We start from the raw sequence: 19,284 nt of genomic DNA, 5'->3' as shown, positions 1-19,284 counted from the left end.
GATGGGAGTGCCGTCGTCGAGTTCGAGGGCTTTCTCGTTCATTTCGAAAGGGTGGAGAGAGTTACGCGACTCGGCCGATGCGGATTTGCAACTGATGAAAGATCGTGCGAACTCGTTCAAGAAATCGCGGCGAGTTTCGACAGAGAAATTGAGAACTTAATTAACTCAGCGACCCCGCCCTTATGACATCTCATCTCCATCTCCGGAATTCGTTCCAACTTTAACGTTTGCAAAGTGGTTAGGCAACGCATCTCGTCCGGAAGCGATGTTAAGTTGGGAAAATCATTGAGATGGAGATCTCTCAGTTTGTTAGATGTTGAAGCAACTTTGGAAGATTCCGACAAGTTGGAATATTTTGTAGATACAGAACACTTAGGTATGTATAGTCTTGGAATGTTTGGATTCCATCTGCAGTTTGTTATTTTAAGCGTTTCAAGGGAGGTGAGATGTTGGAACACAGGAAAGGGTGACCTCAGTCCACTGCAATTCGCAATTTCCAGTGTTTTCAACTGAACATGATGTTGAAGCCAAAGGGGAAGAGACGCCAGCTGTGGAATGTTGGCAAATAGATTCTCCGAACGGCACTCATCTATTGTGCTTTTGGTCCAGTTCCTTAACATTCTTCAAACGTAAGCATTTCAATTTGGAGAGAGGAAGAGAAGAGGTTGATGGAGTCATACTAGTGATGTTCATCTGAATGGTCTGCTTCAAATGCCTTGAACTGGTGTTGATCAAGGTTAGGTCCTCATCGAGTGATGGATACAGCGGCAATGAAGTCAAAGGGCAATCTTCAATGTGTAAACTAGAAAGACGAGGAAATGCCCTGTTTGATGTTCCTATTACTGTTCTGTCATCATTGTTATGATCATCAATCGGCCTTTCTCTCCACCAACTCTTCATATCTGGGCATTTCTTGAGACTAAGATACATAAGCGATGGGAAGAATGATTCTGATTCTCCTCATCTTCCATTTGGGTCACTATCGTCCATGTACTCTAGCTCGATTAAGGACTCAATCCACAGCCGTTGAAGATGAGGCAATTGAGAAAAGGAAGGTAGATGTTTCAATTTATGACAATCTCGTATTTCAATATTAGTGAGATTTGTGAGCAAAGAAAGCCAGCTTGGAATCTTGGTACTGCCCTCAGATTAGGATGGGGCTGGAGGTCTTCAAGTGACTTCTCTTCATCATCTGTAGTGGCGCCCCAATGTAAAACCAACGAGTGCAAATAATGTTTCTCTTTCAAATTAGCAGCCCTGAACTCCTCTTTTGCATTTTTCACAAATCCCAAATTTATTATTCTTAGCTCTCCCCTTAAGTTGTGAAGCCCACCCAATTCACTTAGTTCTGCAGCAGCGGCACCATGGGAACCAAGTTTATCTACCACAAACAGGCTTAACGTCTGAAGCGAAGTCAGCGTCCCTATTCCAATTGACATATGACTTAAGCTCCGACAACCAGCACACGCAAGATGGCTAAGATTCACTAATTTTTCAATCTTTGGCAATTCTTCAAGCCGTAAACAATTGTCAAGTTTCAGCACTTGCAAATTTTGCATCTCGCAAATACTATCTGGGAGGATCTTAAGATCACTCCCAAGAGAGATCAAAGTACCTCAAATGTTTCAACTTATGAATGGAGCATGGAACTGTATCAAAATTTAAATGATGAAATTCCAACACACGCAAGCACCTACAATTAGAAATTATAAAATCCCAAGTTCCCTCTTTCATATATCGACCTCTATGGTTAGGAAAGTTTAACAAAGTTCGCAACCTCTTTCCCTTAAATGAAGGAATTAGTGAAGGCTTAACTGATATGTGATGACAATTTTCATCAACCTCTCCTATACTTGAATTTGAATCTAAAATACTACTCTCTCCCTGATACTAATTCAGCAAGATCATGCATTAAATCATGCATTTTACATGTCATTCCCCATTCATCTCCTTCTGCCTCTTGAAAGAAATTTCTTTCCATCAAGTCTTTAAAATACTCCAACCCAACCTCTTCAAGAGATTGGCACGGATTTGATTTCTTTACAAAATCTGGTGCAATCCAAAGTTGAACAAGCGATTGTACTTTGATTCTATGATCTTTTGGGTACAGTCTGCAATAAGCAAAGCAATGCTTCAAATGGGACGGGAGATGGTCATAACTCAAGTGTAGGCATAATTTCACCATCTTTTTGGGATATACTAGCAAGTTTATTTATTATCTTTGAAAGAACGCCACTCATTTTTTGTCTCTTTAATAGATAATGTACTAGCTGTAGTCACTATGACTAAGGGAACTCCACAACACCTTTCCAAAATCTGCTTTCCTGTTTCCAAAAAGGTTGGATTTGTTGAATCTGCAGATCTTTGCTCAAAAGCTATTTCTTTGAACAAAGACCAAGCATCATCATCAGACAAGCCTTCGAAAATATAGGATTGACACTTACTAGTGATCTTTGCTACATTATGAGAGCGGGTAGTTACTATTATATTACTTCCTCTAGCCCCACCCATCAGTAACTTCTTCAGGTTAAACCATTTTTCCCTCTCCTCATTCCAAGTATCATCTAAAACAAGTAAATATTTCTTCCATCAATTTCATCCCCAAGTTTTTGCAATTGGTCTATTTCGAGATTTTGATCAGGTGCTTGATTAGTCACAGATTTGATAATGTTTGCTACTATTGTTCTCAAATCAAAAACATCAGAAATGAAAACCCACATCCTCAAATCGAAGAGATCTTTGACCCTTTCATGATTAAAGACAAACTGCGCCAACGCAGTCTTGCCTAAGCCTCCAATCCCCACAATTGGAACGATAATAACATTCTCTTCGCTTTGAAACTCTATGTCTAGCAAGAGTTTTAGAAGAGCTTTTTTATCATCTTCCCTCCCTATTATCTCATCTTTAAACACAAAAGAGTGCGTCTGCTGCCTCCTTTCGGCCACCGCAGGATGGTCACGCTGTACCAATTTTAACCCATTGGTCTGACTTTGAATGGAAGCAAATCTGGCCTTGATTTTACGTTCCATTTTGAGACCGTAAGCAAACTGGTTTGAGCTTGAGAAGAAAACACGTACCACTTTAGTAAGTTCATTCCTATTCATCAGATGCTTTCGTAAAGCTTCGGTAGAAAAATCATCCAGCAAGTCATCAGCATCATATAGAGCATATTTCAGCTTTCCAAGCCATTCTTTGACGAGATTGCTGATCACGGATCGTTCTTCTGCGTCAAGAAGCACAGCATTGATTGCAGAGACGATGCTTTTGAGGTCGTCAAGGTCATCTTTGAAATTCCACCACCTACGGGACGTGTGGTGTTTCTCCCACCGGCAACTTTCTACCGGCAACTTTCTACAGCAAAGTAGGCCCTTTGGCCTCAGAAGACGACATAGAAGCTTTCAATGGTGCAAGCCAAGTCCTCCTTTTAGACTCCATTATTAAAGCAAAGCAGTGTCCTTTGGTCTCGAATGTCAAAAATTACGCCTTCTCTTTATATGAAAAGCTGATTACCATCCAATAAATTTCCATCATTTACAATTGAGATGTTCTTTTTTTTTAATCAACCCGTGTCTATCAAAATAATGACATGACAAATTCGGATTCGGATAAAGATCATATCAACACTATTCAATTGGATGAGTCTAAGGGCGGATCAACCTTAGCACCATGGTGTTAAAGCATAACTATTATTGCTTGGATGAGTGTAAGTCCATTTTTTTTTCTCATTTGATGGGTGAAAAAAGAAAGATGAACCGTGACTGTGGGACATGATCCATTTTTATGTTGCCCTGAACCTTCATTATTTTCAAGTATATGTATCCGATGCCCATATCCAACATATAGCTAGACAAGGGAGGGTATTGGATGCCGGATCATCGAACCAAACCCTTATAAAAGATTATGTTCCTCCCCAATGCAACCAAACAGACTTGCAATGCTACTAAAGTTTATGGTTTTCTAAATCAGTAGGCAAATAAAAATGGTTTAACCAAGAACATGCAACATAAGTTGGCAAGGTTTCTTTTATAAAATTCCAATACATCCTAGTTCAATTGTATTAAAATACAACAATTCTGCGTCCCTCTCTGCTACAATATCATCAATCAGAATTCCGCCAAGAAAATTAAACTTTTGCTCTGAAACAGACTTGAAACCACGGTATTGACTACCAAATGACAGATAATGATACACACTTTAAAGCCAGATGGTTAATGGAAAATGTTTTAGTCAAGAAGATGACATATGTTTCGAACACAAGTGTTTCAAGAAGAAGAAAAATTGAAGAGACAAAGCTACATAGAATATCCCTAACACTCGAATCCTTGATAACAAGCTTATCGACCAATAATCCATTAGTCCTTCATTCTGCACCTGAATTGCAAGCTTCATACCAACTATTAAATGTTCAGCACTGATGCATAGCCCTTTGCATGTAACAATAACATAAACCATTCCATTTTTAACTAATACTATCCTTCTGTACCGGCTATGCGGCTACCATCCGGAATCTTTATGGACTCTGCACAAGCATTTTCTCGATTGGCTACCTCTATTAAACTGCAGGTAAATTTTTTCCTAAGACCCCCTAAAAGTACTCCTATTTTCTCGAACCTACCAAAAGGATCAGCAATTTAGGCACTAAACTAACTATATGCAAGTTTTCTAAGATATTCCACATTCCTAAAGATACCATTAAGGCATTGGCCATTTATGAACCCAATTTATTTTCATATTCTTCTGAGCATCCATAGAAACTCACAATTCAATGTTACATTTGATGCCAAATAAGGTGAATGGCTTCATGATCATCGAAAGGGTAAATCGAATTGAACAACTACAAAACCTTCAACTGTTTGAAGAAAAACCCAATTTCATTTGAACTACAGCACAATTTTTCTAAGATATCAATACGAGGCCAATAACCCCAATTTTATTATTGAATTCTTTTGAACAACCATGGAAACTCGAATATAAATTATTAGGTCGTGATCCCAAATAAGGCAATGACTTCATCATCATCAAAAACGTAAATCCAATTAAAAGATCATGAAATTTCAGCAACTACAAACCGTTCAATCTTAAAAAAAGGCTAGATTTTTTATTAGAACTACACATCCTATCAACAGAAAACGAAGAGTTCGCAAAGATCCGTACCCAACAGATCTCGATTGAAGTTCGCCCTCAAATTATCTCAGTCAGTCGAAGAAGAGGACGACTCGGCGGCGAGTTTTTCGAGGGCTTTTTGATGAGCCCAAGTCTCGATAGTGAGATCAGGCTTGGCGTTCAGTCCAACACCAAGGATGACGATGGTGAGGAAACTTGTGACGTAGCAAGGCAGCTCCCAATCTTCCCATTTACGGGATTGGCCCGGAGGTGGTGGGATCCTGTTGAAGAGGTAACCATTGGGACGCTCCTGGTGACCGGGCGTCGTCCATCGGCTTGGACCGTCGTGGGAAGAGAAGGCCCGGGAGAAGATTAGGCGGCGAAGCATATTAGTCAGGGCCATCGCGGCGGTGGTTGCTTAGCTTGAAAGATGAAGGGGGAAATTTGAGGGCTCCGAAGTGTTTTTGGTTTTATTTGGTCAGTTGTTTGCTTACTTAAATAATGTTAATAATGTTACGTGCGTTTATTTATTAAATGAAATAATATAAATAAAATTTTGTGTTCGTTTAATTAAATGAACGAACATGAACATAGATCTCGTTCGTTCATTTACATTCGTGAACGTTTGGTTATGTTCGTTCAGTTATGTTCATTTATGTTCGTTCGGTTATGTTCATTCATTTATATTTAACCCAATCTTCTTAAATCAATTTTGGTAACCAATTTGTAAGTATTTTAAAAATATTAATTAATCTGATATTTTGATGTCTAACTCTATAATTAACTCAATTTTATTTAGAGATTAAATCAAATATGTTAACACGTAAGACACCTCGCACCTATATTCATTTTTCCTTTTTTTCTCAAACCCTAGTGTTCATTAGAGAGTGGAGACGATCGCTGAAAGCTTAAAAAACAAGTTATATTATAGTGCAATCTAAAGTTTTACATGTCTGTTTTCATCTCTTTCTCTGTTTTATTTAGCTTAATAGTTAATATATAAAGTTATTGTCGGTATCTTCACATCTAAAACTCAAGAAAACATCATATTTCTTTCTAGAAATAGATGTGAAGATAAAGGTAACAATCGAAAGTATATGAGCATCAGTAAAGAGAAAAAATATATAGAATTTGTCAGAAAATAAAACAAATGTTTCTATACAATTTTTGAAAAAGAGTGTAATAGCGGAAGTAATGAGTTTTTCAGGAAGAACCCATTAATAAGTATAAAATATACTTTGACAATGAACTTTTGTTTTCATACTTCTTGTGTGACCTTTAGTTGTGGAGTAGACTTTTGGTACGTTAAAATTTTGAATAGTGATTTAGCAATAATATCAGTTACGATATGTAGCATGGAAGAGATTTTAGATCTATATTATTGTCTTGTAGTTCAATTTGTACCGTTCGAAATCTTCATGTTGTTAAATTTTTTATTATGTCAACGGAAAGAACCATTATTAACAAACCTGACTAAAGTCTGACATTAATGTCACAAAACTTTTAGCCATCGAATTTATTAGAATAACGTAGTGAAAAATGATTGTTCATATGTAATCATGGACCACTAAGATAAATGTTATAACATTAAATTAAAGTCGTGTGAATCATTTAATATCTTTAAAAATCGATTGAAATGTTTAATATCTTCAAACATTTCATAACTGTTAATCAACTCTTACGCTATTTATCACTGTAGATTTGGCTGATTTGCATTGTCGACTATTTTTCATGAAAGAATAATGGAAGGTAAGTCTCCAACGTTTATGTTCATTTATGTTCGTGTTCATTTATTTTCGTTTATTTATTAAATGAACGAACATTAACAAGTTATATTCCTTAATAAACGAACATGAACAAAAAAAAAATTGTTCGTTTATGTTTGTGTTCGTTTATTTATTAAATGAACGAACATGAACATACCTCCGTTCGTGTGCGTTCGGTTCATTTACAGACTTAGAGGTAGTAATTGCTCTAAATACGGCATCGTTTACAGTTTGAGCCCTTTGTAGGTTAGCCACGCATTCCGTAGTGAGAAAATAAGACGTAAGGGTAAATTGCACTTTCCATCACTCACCTTTACTCAAATCCTGTTTTGATCACCTAATTTTAAAAAATCACTATTTTATTATTAAATTTTAAATTATTTTTGTTTTGGTCACTTCATTGGTAATTATTTAATGGTGTTATGATAGGACATTTTAAATTATTTAATGGTGTTATGATAAGAAAACCTTTTATATAAAAATATAATTGTTTTACAATTATTTTTCAATTTGATTAATACTCAATTAACTCGTGTCACTAACTCGAACTCAAACGTTTAAAGCAAGGTCAATCCATCTCTTAAACAAGTTTCATTTTCTTTCCATGACCATATTTTAGACTTGATATCTTTATCCAAACTCTCCTAAATATCGAACAGATCTCAGTCTCGAATAAATAATCCGACCCGAGAATCATAACCTCGTATGGAATCAAACCACATATCAACTTGGATAGCAGAAGAAAAAGTGGATGACAAAATGTCATTCCTCTATGAACTATCAATAAAAGAAGACAGCATAATATAGAACAAAAGAAGGCAGATTTCCATAATAGTTTGAATCATCATAGTTCGTTCTATGATTTTACAATATGAATCAATCAACCTCAAACCAAGCATTCGATTGAATGACTCGAAGTTAGTATAATATATATATTTAATAACAGCATACAGACGTTTCTCGTCTCCGGTCCTGCGAAATCGGATGTTTCCATCTGACTCGGCTAAATAAACCACATAAAAACCAGAAGATATATGGAGAGACCTCTCTACCTTCTACTAATTTCTAATATTCGATATAATATATACATGTACAAGTAGTAGTCATCACTAGAATAATATTTTTTTCATAAATCTAACAGTTTGCTATCTTCTTTTGGACTTCATAGCTCCATTTTCAATTGATTCGAGTGCAACGATGCTGCGACAAGATCGCGATATAAAGTTAGTCTGATAGGACTTCAAGACGAATGTAGAGTGGAATTGATCAAGTATTACTATTCTTGTTTCGGTTGAAATGCGAAATTTAGCAGCAAAGATTCAAAATGTTTATGCATGATGATCATTTACAAGGCAAATAAACTCATTTCGTTTCTACCTGAATTTCCCGAGGAGTCATAGCTTAAAAGCGAGTTCTCTGGAGTCATGTAATTATTGCAGACTTCTTCTCTCCCCCAAACAGGCTGTTGAAATGCACCAAACTGCGATTGCTGCGGATATTGTTGTCTGTTTCCGTTGAGTTGAACCTCGGGCCACATCATAGGCATGACCATCCCGGAGAAGTTACTGTTCATTAAAGATCCACTCTACATATATTACAAGATGATCAAGCATGTTAGCTCAAGTCTTCAAATAATCAAAACCAAAAATTATTGTCTTTCCCTAACAGGAGAAACTCGATGTACAACCATGTAAATAGGTCATCATGTAGAGCTATTAGCTATTTGTCGAGCAACATGAAGAGTTAAAGAACCAAAGCTTTGCCGAGCTATTTATCGCATGAACCGGGAGATTTGTGGAAGGAGCTTTCAGTTTCCAACTTTAGACTAGAAACATATGACAGAAGGTGCCTGATACTTACATCTGCTGTGAATATACTATCGAGGTTGACATCAATTCTAGGGTTAACTGCGGCGAGTCTCATTGATAAGAACTGCAATCGACAAAACATGATAACTAGATTCAGACCAAGGGGATGGAAGATACTGCATCTAAACCAAAGCATAAAGCGTACAACGAACATGCATGATAAAGAATTGGTAAGGTCATAACAAGACTCCTACAAATTCCGGGTAGTTTAAATAGGGGACATTCACTTGCAGTGCTTAAGAACAAATCATCAATTCATAAACTTTATACAAGTTCAAACCGAACGGTATTCGAGACAAATATCTCACCTCCACTTGACGCTGTAGGGACTGCACATGATTGATGATTTCATCCAGCACTAACGCTGTGCCTGAAATCTGCAGCACATGGTATTCCACAAATCAGAAAAGGGTCTCAATATATTTGAATTCAATGATTCTATAAGGAAATTCAAACTACAAGATTCCAGAGCAGTCAACTTCTCGAACCTAATACCATTGAGCACAAAAGCATAGTTACCAAAGTTAGTAATACCGGCACCGTATGAAACATATTTCGTAACATACAAGAAAACATCCACAATAAGTTGCCGGTACGAAGCAACCACATAGAATCTGACTGAAAAGTTAAAACTTGAAACTTACACGATAGCCACATATCACAGCACGTAGATAAATAAGTTCCAAAGTGATTTCCTCGAAACAGAAACATAAACCTATCCAGAAGTACTAGATTTCCAGTCTCACGAGGGAAAGACAGTAAGTTGTTAATACGAACAATATTCTTTTCAAAAGTTAGGCATCTCCAGTTCTTTCAAAATTATGAGGAGATCACGACATGTGGTCCTATAAAAGAAAGATTATCTACTGGTTTGGTCATCTAATTTATTCTGAATCATCTCAACTAAAACGACTTGTATCCCCCTTTTCAATTGTCGAAAACATCTTCTGAACTATTAAGGCGTAATCAAGATTAAGTTTTGAACAATTAAACTAATATCCCATGCACTATCACATCATGTCCACATATAGTTAGGCAGTCATTTGGCATATAAAAGGCATTTTCTTTTCTGATCTTTTATATTGTTATCCCATAAGAGTATGGATGCCTAACTTGCAAAAGAAGTTGGCAACTATTCTACATCAATGAAATGGGACCCCATAAAGACATCTGATCTAACAAGTTCAAAGAGCATTTCCTGGTAATGTCCAGCTAGCATTCCATATGACTAAAAATTTCCTTACGTTGTCGTCAAAGGCTAGAATCGTCATTGTACCGGTACCTATCCTCTTCACAGATAATTCAACATCCAAAACATCAATTCCAAAGATTAGATTAAAACTACAAGATCCAGCATCCTTCCATTTACCTCCCCTTCAAACAGGGACTAAAATCAAGCGTTTGATAGGAAAAAGGCGACGCTAACCTCGAAAAGGACTCCTAACAACTCACCCAACAAAGGAAGAAGGGATGAAACATTAAAATTATCAAAGTGCCATGGCACACCAGCTCAACTTTTTTGTTGGTGCAAAAAGTGAACCACTTTTGTGCAAAAGGTGAAAATGTATAAAAACCAATATAATATAAAGAAGTAATCACACCCTTTTTGTACCATATTTAGACAGATATTCTTAATGTAATCATATAATCATAGTCATAATCATAATCAAATCATTAATCAACCTAATAATTCGATTGAACTGACCTTACTGCATCCTGGTACCAACTCCTGTAGGAGCTTCATACGTGCATTAATCTTCTCTCTCCTAGCCTAAAAACAAAGATTATTAGCATGATAAAGACAAATTAACTAATAGTAATAAGCAAACTGATTAAGGACTCGGTCATTGAAATTAGTGAATTACTCTCTCAGCTAAGCTATGGCTATCTGTGGCTTGTCCCCGGCGAGCTCTAACGTGAACATACGGCAGCTTCTCAGCATCGTCGGAGCTGTCCTTCGCCGCAGTTTTGTTTTTCTTTGTCGACCCTTTCACCTGAAAAGCTCAAAAAACAAATTCATCAGCTGATTTGATCAGAATTTACCAAAAATGGAAACACCCAAAAAGGCATATCAGAATTTTCACCTTCTCTCGGTCTTTTCTCTTGATACTCCGGTTCTCCACCGTTGGATCAGAAACTAACGCTTGATATGACTCGGTCTCCGCCGGCTCACTCTTCACCGGTTTCTGGAGATTCGCGGTTGAATTGTACGACGTCGGTTCAAGCGAATTGCTCTTGTTATTGACGTTGATGTTACCATCTCCGGCAAACAAGGAGAACCTCGCCGCTCGTTCGATTAATCCACTATCAAAAGGAAAATGAAAGCTGCCTTTGAAATCATCAACGTTCGGAGTCGGAGCATGAACAGCGGTAAGCTTAACCGAGTCCGGAGAGTGAATAAGCTGAACAGCTTGAGGAGCCGGAAGTTCAAGCAGAGCCGTGAAGGAACTCGCATTGTCGGTCGCAGGAGCCAACATCAAACGGCGGATTTCGTCGGTAAATTGGAGCGATTCGAGTGCCGCCACTTCCTTCCTCTCCGACGCCGTTTCATGAGATCCGGTTCCCGCCGTCCCTGCGTTTAACTCCATGGCAAAATGAAGAACAAGAACAACAAAGCGACCCAAGTCCGAAATTCTGAGAAAAACCCAGTTCAGTTCCTTGAAAATAAGAAGCACCCACTTGGTTAATCCAAGCCAAATTTAAGTCTCAACAGCTTCACAAAAAAAGGTTTAAGCTTTGTTATGCTTCATCAATGGCGGTCGGGTCAAGCTAACAAAAACTGAGTTAATTGTCATAAAGAGATTAAGTTGTCAGCCATTTGAAGTATAAGGAAAGCAACGTTGCTCGGATTGTCTGGTTTAATAATAAACAGGGAAACGAATTTTTTAAAATGTTTTTTATTTTTAATTTCTAAATTTAGAGACAGGAAGACGAAGGTGGGGTCTCAGTCTTGAACTAAATTATTAAAATTTTACAGCTCCAACTGTACAGTTCGTTGAGATTGAAGGAAAGTTTATTGGGTACGGTTCGATATGATGATTGTAGCATTATATGTAATGTTGTTAAAATCGTATCTAAATCAAAAATTAAGATCAATTTATGATATAAAATCAAATATGTTATAATTTTGGAGTATAATCACTAAAAAATTTCCGTCAACATTAATTCGAATTTATTAAATAATGAGTTCATTTCACTAGTCAAGATTTTCGAATAGAATTTTCTTTCATCAAATTCTTCAATTATGTTATGTTTTCTAGATATATGTTTCTTATCAATTATAGTGTATAGACAACTCTTGATAAATTCACGCTGTGTTAGAATAAAATCAAAATCTATATTACAATTATTCAACTATTCAACTTGCTTTTATTATGATCATTGATATTAAGAAATATAGACGTGAGACATTTAACTTTATTCTATCTTTTATTTTATTCCTAAAAAAATTCTAAAGTTCTGAAATAGGTCTACTTCTAAATGGCCAACAACAGCTCTTCATGTCAGTGTCGTTTCTAACGCTATTTAGTAGGTTATTCTATCAAAAATATCATCAAACTAAATACCCATATTATTTTTCTCTTTATTTTATTCGGTTCAAACCTGTGGAAAAACTTTTCGATATCCTCAAATTTCATCCGAAAATAAAAGCTAATTTTTTTTATATATCACTACTAGTTGTTGGATCAATTTGAAGTTGAACTATGTCAATCTTCTGCTCAAATAAGTCATTCTCATCATTGAGACTAACGGGCGATCGCTCTGGTCATCAAAAACTCACTAAGACTGAGATAGATAATTTTTATTTTCTCTTCTTATTTTTCTTTACTTTTTTTGTATGTTTTTATTGTTGTTTATTATATGTTAATATTATGTTATGTTTAGGATGCATTTACATAATGTACATTTATTTTAGTTTTACACTGATTTTGGACGGTTAAATAAGTCAAAATAGATTGATGTGAATACTTTTATTTTTTTATCGGTGAATATCTTCTCGTTTTATACTGATAATTTCAGTCATATATTCTCACTCATCTAATGATTCTAAATTTATGTAAACCTAAAAAAATTTTATATTATGTCATAAGATTCTATCCCGATTAATATACCCTTTTATCTTTACTTGTCATATTCATCTCATAAAAACTAAAAAAAAAGCACCTCTAAATTAAGGTAAGTATTAACACTTTGATAATATTAATTAAAAAATATATAATCAATATATCATTTTTAATTAAGTATAAATAATATATTAAATAAAAACTTTTTGAAGTCAAATACAGGAATAAATCCCAATGAGGATTATGAAGCACTGAATAGCTTAAGAAAAACTTGTAATATTGTACCATTATAAACACAATAATAAATAAAACTCTTTATAATTAAATAATTAATTAAAAAGAAAATAGAAAAATCTGAAAGCGATGTGTGGGGAACCGGAAGGACGAGCCGTGGGGCTTAAGCCACTGGCTCGGTCCCATAGGGCGGGGACCGCCCCCGACTCTGTTTTCTTATGACCCATCACTTGCTTACATTTATTTTAGGGTAAATTATAAGTTTAGTATCTAAACTATTATTTTTATTCCATTTCGGTACCTAAACTTTATCGTTTTCAAAATCATACATAACGTTAAAAACTTAAGGGTGATATTGATGTATCACCATAAGGTAATGTAAAATCATCATTGAAAAAAAAATATATCATGTTAACAGTTCTGTTAACTTATTAATGACGGGATATCGAATTGAAACTTAAACTAAATGTTAGATATGATTTTGAAAAACAATAAAATTTAGATATCAGAATAGAATAATAGTAATAGTTTAAGTGTTAAACACATAGTTCACCCTTTATTTTATAACCATTTACAAATAAAATTTTAAACATTTTCGCATTTTTATATATTAATAATTTAATAATTCGATTGTTAAATTATTTATTTATTTATATACATAAAATTTTAAAATAATCTTATATTTATCGAAAATAATAAATTTATTAGTAAATATACAAATTGAAGTTTTACTATCAATTGAATAATTAAAAGAATTTAAAAGTTTTAAGACGCGTAATTTATGTGAATAGAATATAACATTATAACAGTTGAATTTCCAAAATATAGATGGTATAAAAATTTATGAAAATATATAAAATTAATTTAGTTTTACTCTAATATAATTAGATCGTACCTTGTTTATACTTTAAATTATTATTTAGTTGTAAACAATTTCAAAATTTAGACTTGTATAAGTGGCAGTGTCAAGGCACATTGTACTCGAAAAGAAAGAATTTAAATTTCAGAGATAATGTTATTAAGAGAAATTAGATCATAGCTGACATTAAAGATAACAAAACAAATTTATAATATTTGAGTAAAATTTATATTTTTACGTACCTTGACTACAACGTTATTTCAAATTTATATGGTTAAAATTCATTAAGATAATTTAATCATTGAAGAGAATATTATTTTCTCTAAAGATCTTGTGTTCGAGTAACTATATTTAAAAGATACGTACACGTTATCAATGACTGAAAAAGATTTTAAATAGATACGACTATATATATATATATTCAATTGTTAATAGAATTCAGATCCAACAAATCTTATGTCTACGGAAATAATTTTAGTGAGAAATTCACTATTCAATCACCATCTCACATATTATAAATATGCTCACGTGTTAATACTTTAAAATGAATATTTTTTAAAAAGAAAAGGACCTTATTAAAAAATTCATTTTTTAATCAAAAATAAATTGAAGTTCGTATTCGGATATTAAAAAAAGAGTGTTCATAAATTTTATTATCGATCAATCAGGTACATTTAAAATGAATATTTTTACCCATAATTTGTTCCTACCCACATAAAAAAAATTCTTTTAAATAATTTCCTAAATTCTGACACCATAATTTTAATTTTAATATATTTTTTTGCTTCGCCCTCAGGGGTGATCACTGCCATGGGCAACACTAAATGTATAAACAAGTATTATTTATTTAATTTTCATATGATATAAATTATATAATATAAATGATAAAAGAAAATATATTATTAAATTAAAATATAGTTGGGTCAAATTTTGGGTGTTGGAGTTCAAATTTGACCTATACCTTTAATAAGTTTAACCTTTTTTTTTCTCTAAACTCATTTTTTTCAAGTCTAATATTCTTTTAAATACTCTCAAATATGGAATGCAATTTTAAATATTCTGAAGTGTAAAGTGAGTAGCTAAAAGAGTTAAAAAATTGACTGAATATCAATACATGATGGATTGGTGGTTGACATATGGGATCGTTATCCATGGCCACCATGAATGGTTCATAGTTGGTGGGGGGACTCCTTTTCCACTTCTCTTTTTGACCTTTATTCATACCCTCATTGTAGGAGAACTTATCAAAAGGTAGGGTCCCTTAGAGCATCTTGTAAATATATATAAAGTAAATGCATACATCTACCTATATTTTTTAGTTTATTATCATTCAGATTTTTTTTCTACGTAATTGAATTACATATAGAGATAAAATTTGATTTAAATCTTGATATTTGATGTTAATAAGTGATCGGAAACTTATCAAATAGCTTCAATGGTTAAAGAGAGCGTTGATCTCTCCAGAGGTCTTAAGTTCAAACAGTTACATCTGCATGGTGAGTGTATATTATCAATTATTAAGAAAGATTCTGAATAAATATTAATTTGTAATCACTTTTGACTATTTAAAAAATGATATTAATAATGTCAAGAGAAAGTTTGATTTGAATCTTGATCAAAATTTTAATCGATTCGATACGTGGTTTAATGTAAATATCGATTAATGGAATCTTACATCTTTGGGGTACCCTAAAATTAAACCACGACCATCCTTTAGGGTTCAGCCAGGCACAGAAAAATGCCCTCCAGTACTCTACATGTAGCTATTGGCATTAAAGAGATTAGGGTTTTTTTTTTGTTTTTTGGCCATTAAAACAATGTAGCAGACAAAATCAAGCATAGGCAAAATTTGCAGAGATGAATCAGTTTGCAGAGACTTTCATAGTACAAAATCCCCACCTTATCAATGGATTCCATTTGTGGCCAATTTACCTACACATATCCTTAACTTGTTTTTCCACTTCCATTTGTGCTCTTTCACTCTCTCTCTCCCCGTTTGCATCATTTTCTTCTAATACCATTTAGGGTTTTATTTTCCAATAATACCATTTGTATTGAGGATTGTGTACCCTCAATGAGTCCGTGGGATTTGTATATTGGACTCGTTGAGAGGTTTATGGAATCATCGACTATTCAACTGTGTCTATAAGGTGTGTGTACTTTATTTTCTATTAAGAAAGTTTATGAACATATATTATATTGTAATCATTTTATACTACTAAAAAATATTTTATAGATTTCTTTTAAAAACATTGTAATCACCTTAGCTATTGTTAAAATTTAAATATTTTTTAGTTATTGATAATGCACGCACACCCTACGAACACAATTATTTTATCCCATAACGCAATTTTAGTGCATCTCATGTAAGCTTCGTTTTCTTTAGGTAAACATAAATTTCATGATAAACATCAATAAATAATAACAAAAATTAAACTCGTAAAATATCGAACTGTGACCGTTATTTAAATCTTGAAAAAAATGAATGGTTAGGAATGAAAAAGAAAAACTCGACAATGGGTTAAAGAAGAAGTTGCACAACATAAAAGCAATGATTAGAAGGAAGGATATTTGTACAGACAGACTGAAACCCTAATAATCAAATCAATTGGGTACTCTCACTGACATGGTGGGTTAGCCTTAAATTAGCTCCAAAATATGCAATTCGAGTCGATACAAAAATTAAAAGTAAAATTATGTAATAGAACCGAAACCCTATGGTCTCTGGGGTTCATGCCATGGCATAGCTTGTATAATTGAAGGCTAAATAAGGCCTATGATGCAAATGATTCCAAGTGGGGTCAAGGGTTGCAATTCATTAATTTTTCCAACTGGCTCCTCTACTTGACCTGATTCCGACTTACCTCTCACGTTTGGGGTCCAATTTAGCTAAGACCCTACCAAGAGTTGAGTTATTCAATTTACTATATTTAAATTTTAGAGTATAATTATTGATATTTTATTTATTGATCGGCTTTAGATTGGGTGTTACAGAGATCTAATATTAGAGTAATTCTTTCGATTTAGTTGTCTTCATTCATAATATGAGTTTAAATCTATAACTTTGTTTAAGAAATCTAATGTCCCATCTCATTAAGTCGGATGGTAAATGATAATAATTTTAATTTTTCAGATTAAGAGTTAAACATAGATTTATTAATTAGATAAGTTATGTTCGTTTTGGTTTGAAATCAATTGAGATTAGGTCAGGTTTTAAAATTTTAATTCATTTCGGATTTTAATAGAAGAGTAGCTAATGCAATAGTTTTCAGCCCGTTGAAATTTTAAGTTACAATTAGGGATGAATGATTCGAATTTAATACATTTTAATATGATATGATCTTATAGTTTTGAAACTTTTTTTTTTTAAATCATATACGGGTTGGGCCGAGTCAATTTTTTTAAAGGGTAATGTTGCGTTAGGTTCAAATTTAGGGTGAAGAATATCTGATTCGACATGAGAATAATGATATAATTGATCTTTCTATATTTTATCTATATTTTTCAATTATTTCCTTATTTTATTCGTGTATAGGGGATTAAATTTGATGTGAATCTTTATCTTAAAAATCGAGTTGAATTTCGGGTCAGATGAAACTTTCCTAAATTCATATCAAGTCAAGTAACGAGTAGAAAGAATGTTACACTCGAATCGAGTTTGAGCAGGTCAAAATCTAACCCGACCTAATTTATAACCATATCTAATTACAATGATAAAAGTTATGCTTTACCCCTATATTTATAAATGAAATCTAAGTCTCTAATTTTCTTTTGGACTTGCCCTGGGGTTTTAGTTGTTTTTGAGATCGTGTGATCTTAAGTTTCGATCATTTTGCTTATATTATGTTTTTAATAGTAGGAGATGATTATAAAATAGTATATGTTCAAAACTTGCTTAATCAATTAACAACACCTACACACTTGCATCTTGCTCAAATTCAATACCTCTAAAGAGAACAACATTTTATTTTACCATTGAAATCACTTAATAAGTTCAAACTCAGGTCAATTTGAATTTAGGTACGATATAATCAATTTATATTAACTTTTAACAGTAAATTTGATCGGATCAAATTAAATTAATGGAGTCAGATTTTGAAGATGGAAGTTAACGTATCCACTTACACAAGCTCAAGCTGTTTAGTAATTTGGGTTGAACAATGTTAAAACGCTTGCAATTTGGACAAGGAAGCCTTTCACTTCCTTGAATGATTGGAAAAGCTCATGTCTAATATTTGCAAGTCAAAACATATCAAGTCCATTGACACAAGAGCTACTCCTATTATTATATTTTTTTTAACTTTATAATTTTGAATATGACACAATTATATCATATGATGGCAAGATGATTAGAAATATGTTGGGGGGAAATTAGTGCTATAAGGTGTTGAGAAATTTATTTTCTACGATAGTGTCTTTATTATAATATCAGCAGGAAATCACATAAATTATTTGGTGTTTTTGAGAAGATATCTAAAAGAAACGGCATCTTCAAATTTATTATTATGTTAGATTTGGAGTTCGATTGCATGTTGCTTGGATAAGTCTGTCATATTTTTCATGTGTCTTTCCAAAGACGCCAAATTATCCACGTCTTTCTATTTTCATTGTAATAAATATCTTATTTTAAAAAATAATTTCTCCAACACATTAAAATGAGGTAACTTTTTTTTTCTACCACATTATCTAAGGAATTTTACCATCATAAAAAATAATATTAATAAGATAAAAATATAAATACATTCAAATTAATTAAATTCAATAATTCAATAAAGTTATTTTATATTTGATTTGAGTATTCAATTTCATGTTTAAATGAAATTAATTAAACATGTACATGTTTTTTTTAATATAAAACATGTACATTTTGAATAAATTTAATTGGTTTATTTGGTTTGAATTTCAAATAGCAAACTAATTTTTTTCAAGAGTCGAACAAATCATTTGAATAAACTACAAATCTATTAAATCGAAATGATTCATTTGAATTAACCGACTATTTACTAACCCTTAATTACAGATACAAGAAGTGTTCTTGGTCCCTAGCTGCTCTAAATTTCTTGATATTTTAACATTATTGTACCAAAATTTACTTAAAATATATATTTTGACCCATTAAATAGTTAGAAATCGATTTCTATTATAATTATATAAAAAAATTAATTTTCCTCACATCAAAATATAACATATATATGTGTATGGACAGAGACGGACGCATGACATTATGCTAGGGTTGAAGTTTTAAAATTTTAGTAAAGATGAATTTATAAAATTTTAAGGTTAATTGAAAATAGAAAAAATATCTAAAATATATATTATTTTTGTTGTAGAAGACGGCTATCGGTTAGAGCAAAATCGCAACTGATAATTTGAAAAAATAAAAATGAAGA

The 19,284-nt window shown here is 33.1% G+C and overlaps 2 protein-coding genes across 2 annotated transcripts; both read right to left on the bottom strand.

The window, feature by feature from the left end:
* Window positions 1-4,996: 4,996 nt before the first annotated feature.
* On the bottom strand, window positions 4,997-5,574 carry LOC120158073. The gene has a single exon (XM_039169005.1). It carries the CDS (start codon window positions 5,504-5,506, stop codon window positions 5,192-5,194), a length of 315 nt encoding a protein of 104 aa, XP_039024936.1. The 5' UTR covers window positions 5,507-5,574; the 3' UTR covers window positions 4,997-5,191.
* A 2,099-nt stretch (window positions 5,575-7,673) lies between these two features.
* LOC120158038 (transcription factor bHLH48-like) lies at window positions 7,674-11,636 on the bottom strand. Its single transcript, XM_039168978.1, has 7 exons — window positions 10,822-11,636; window positions 10,603-10,731; window positions 10,443-10,508; window positions 9,046-9,114; window positions 8,730-8,801; window positions 8,247-8,454; window positions 7,674-8,069 (listed from the first exon to the last, which is right to left on the bottom strand). Exons 1-7 carry the CDS (start codon window positions 11,323-11,325, stop codon window positions 8,032-8,034), a joined length of 1,086 nt encoding a protein of 361 aa, XP_039024909.1. The 5' UTR covers window positions 11,326-11,636; the 3' UTR covers window positions 7,674-8,031.
* Window positions 11,637-19,284: the final 7,648 nt, after the last annotated feature.

This window comes from Hibiscus syriacus, unplaced genomic scaffold (genome assembly GCF_006381635.1).
Source record: "Hibiscus syriacus cultivar Baekdansim isolate YM2019G1 unplaced genomic scaffold, ASM638163v2 tig00111303_pilon, whole genome shotgun sequence".
Taxonomy (NCBI): Eukaryota; Viridiplantae; Streptophyta; class Magnoliopsida; order Malvales; family Malvaceae; genus Hibiscus; species Hibiscus syriacus.
This window is presented reverse-complemented; position numbering and strand designations above follow the sequence as displayed.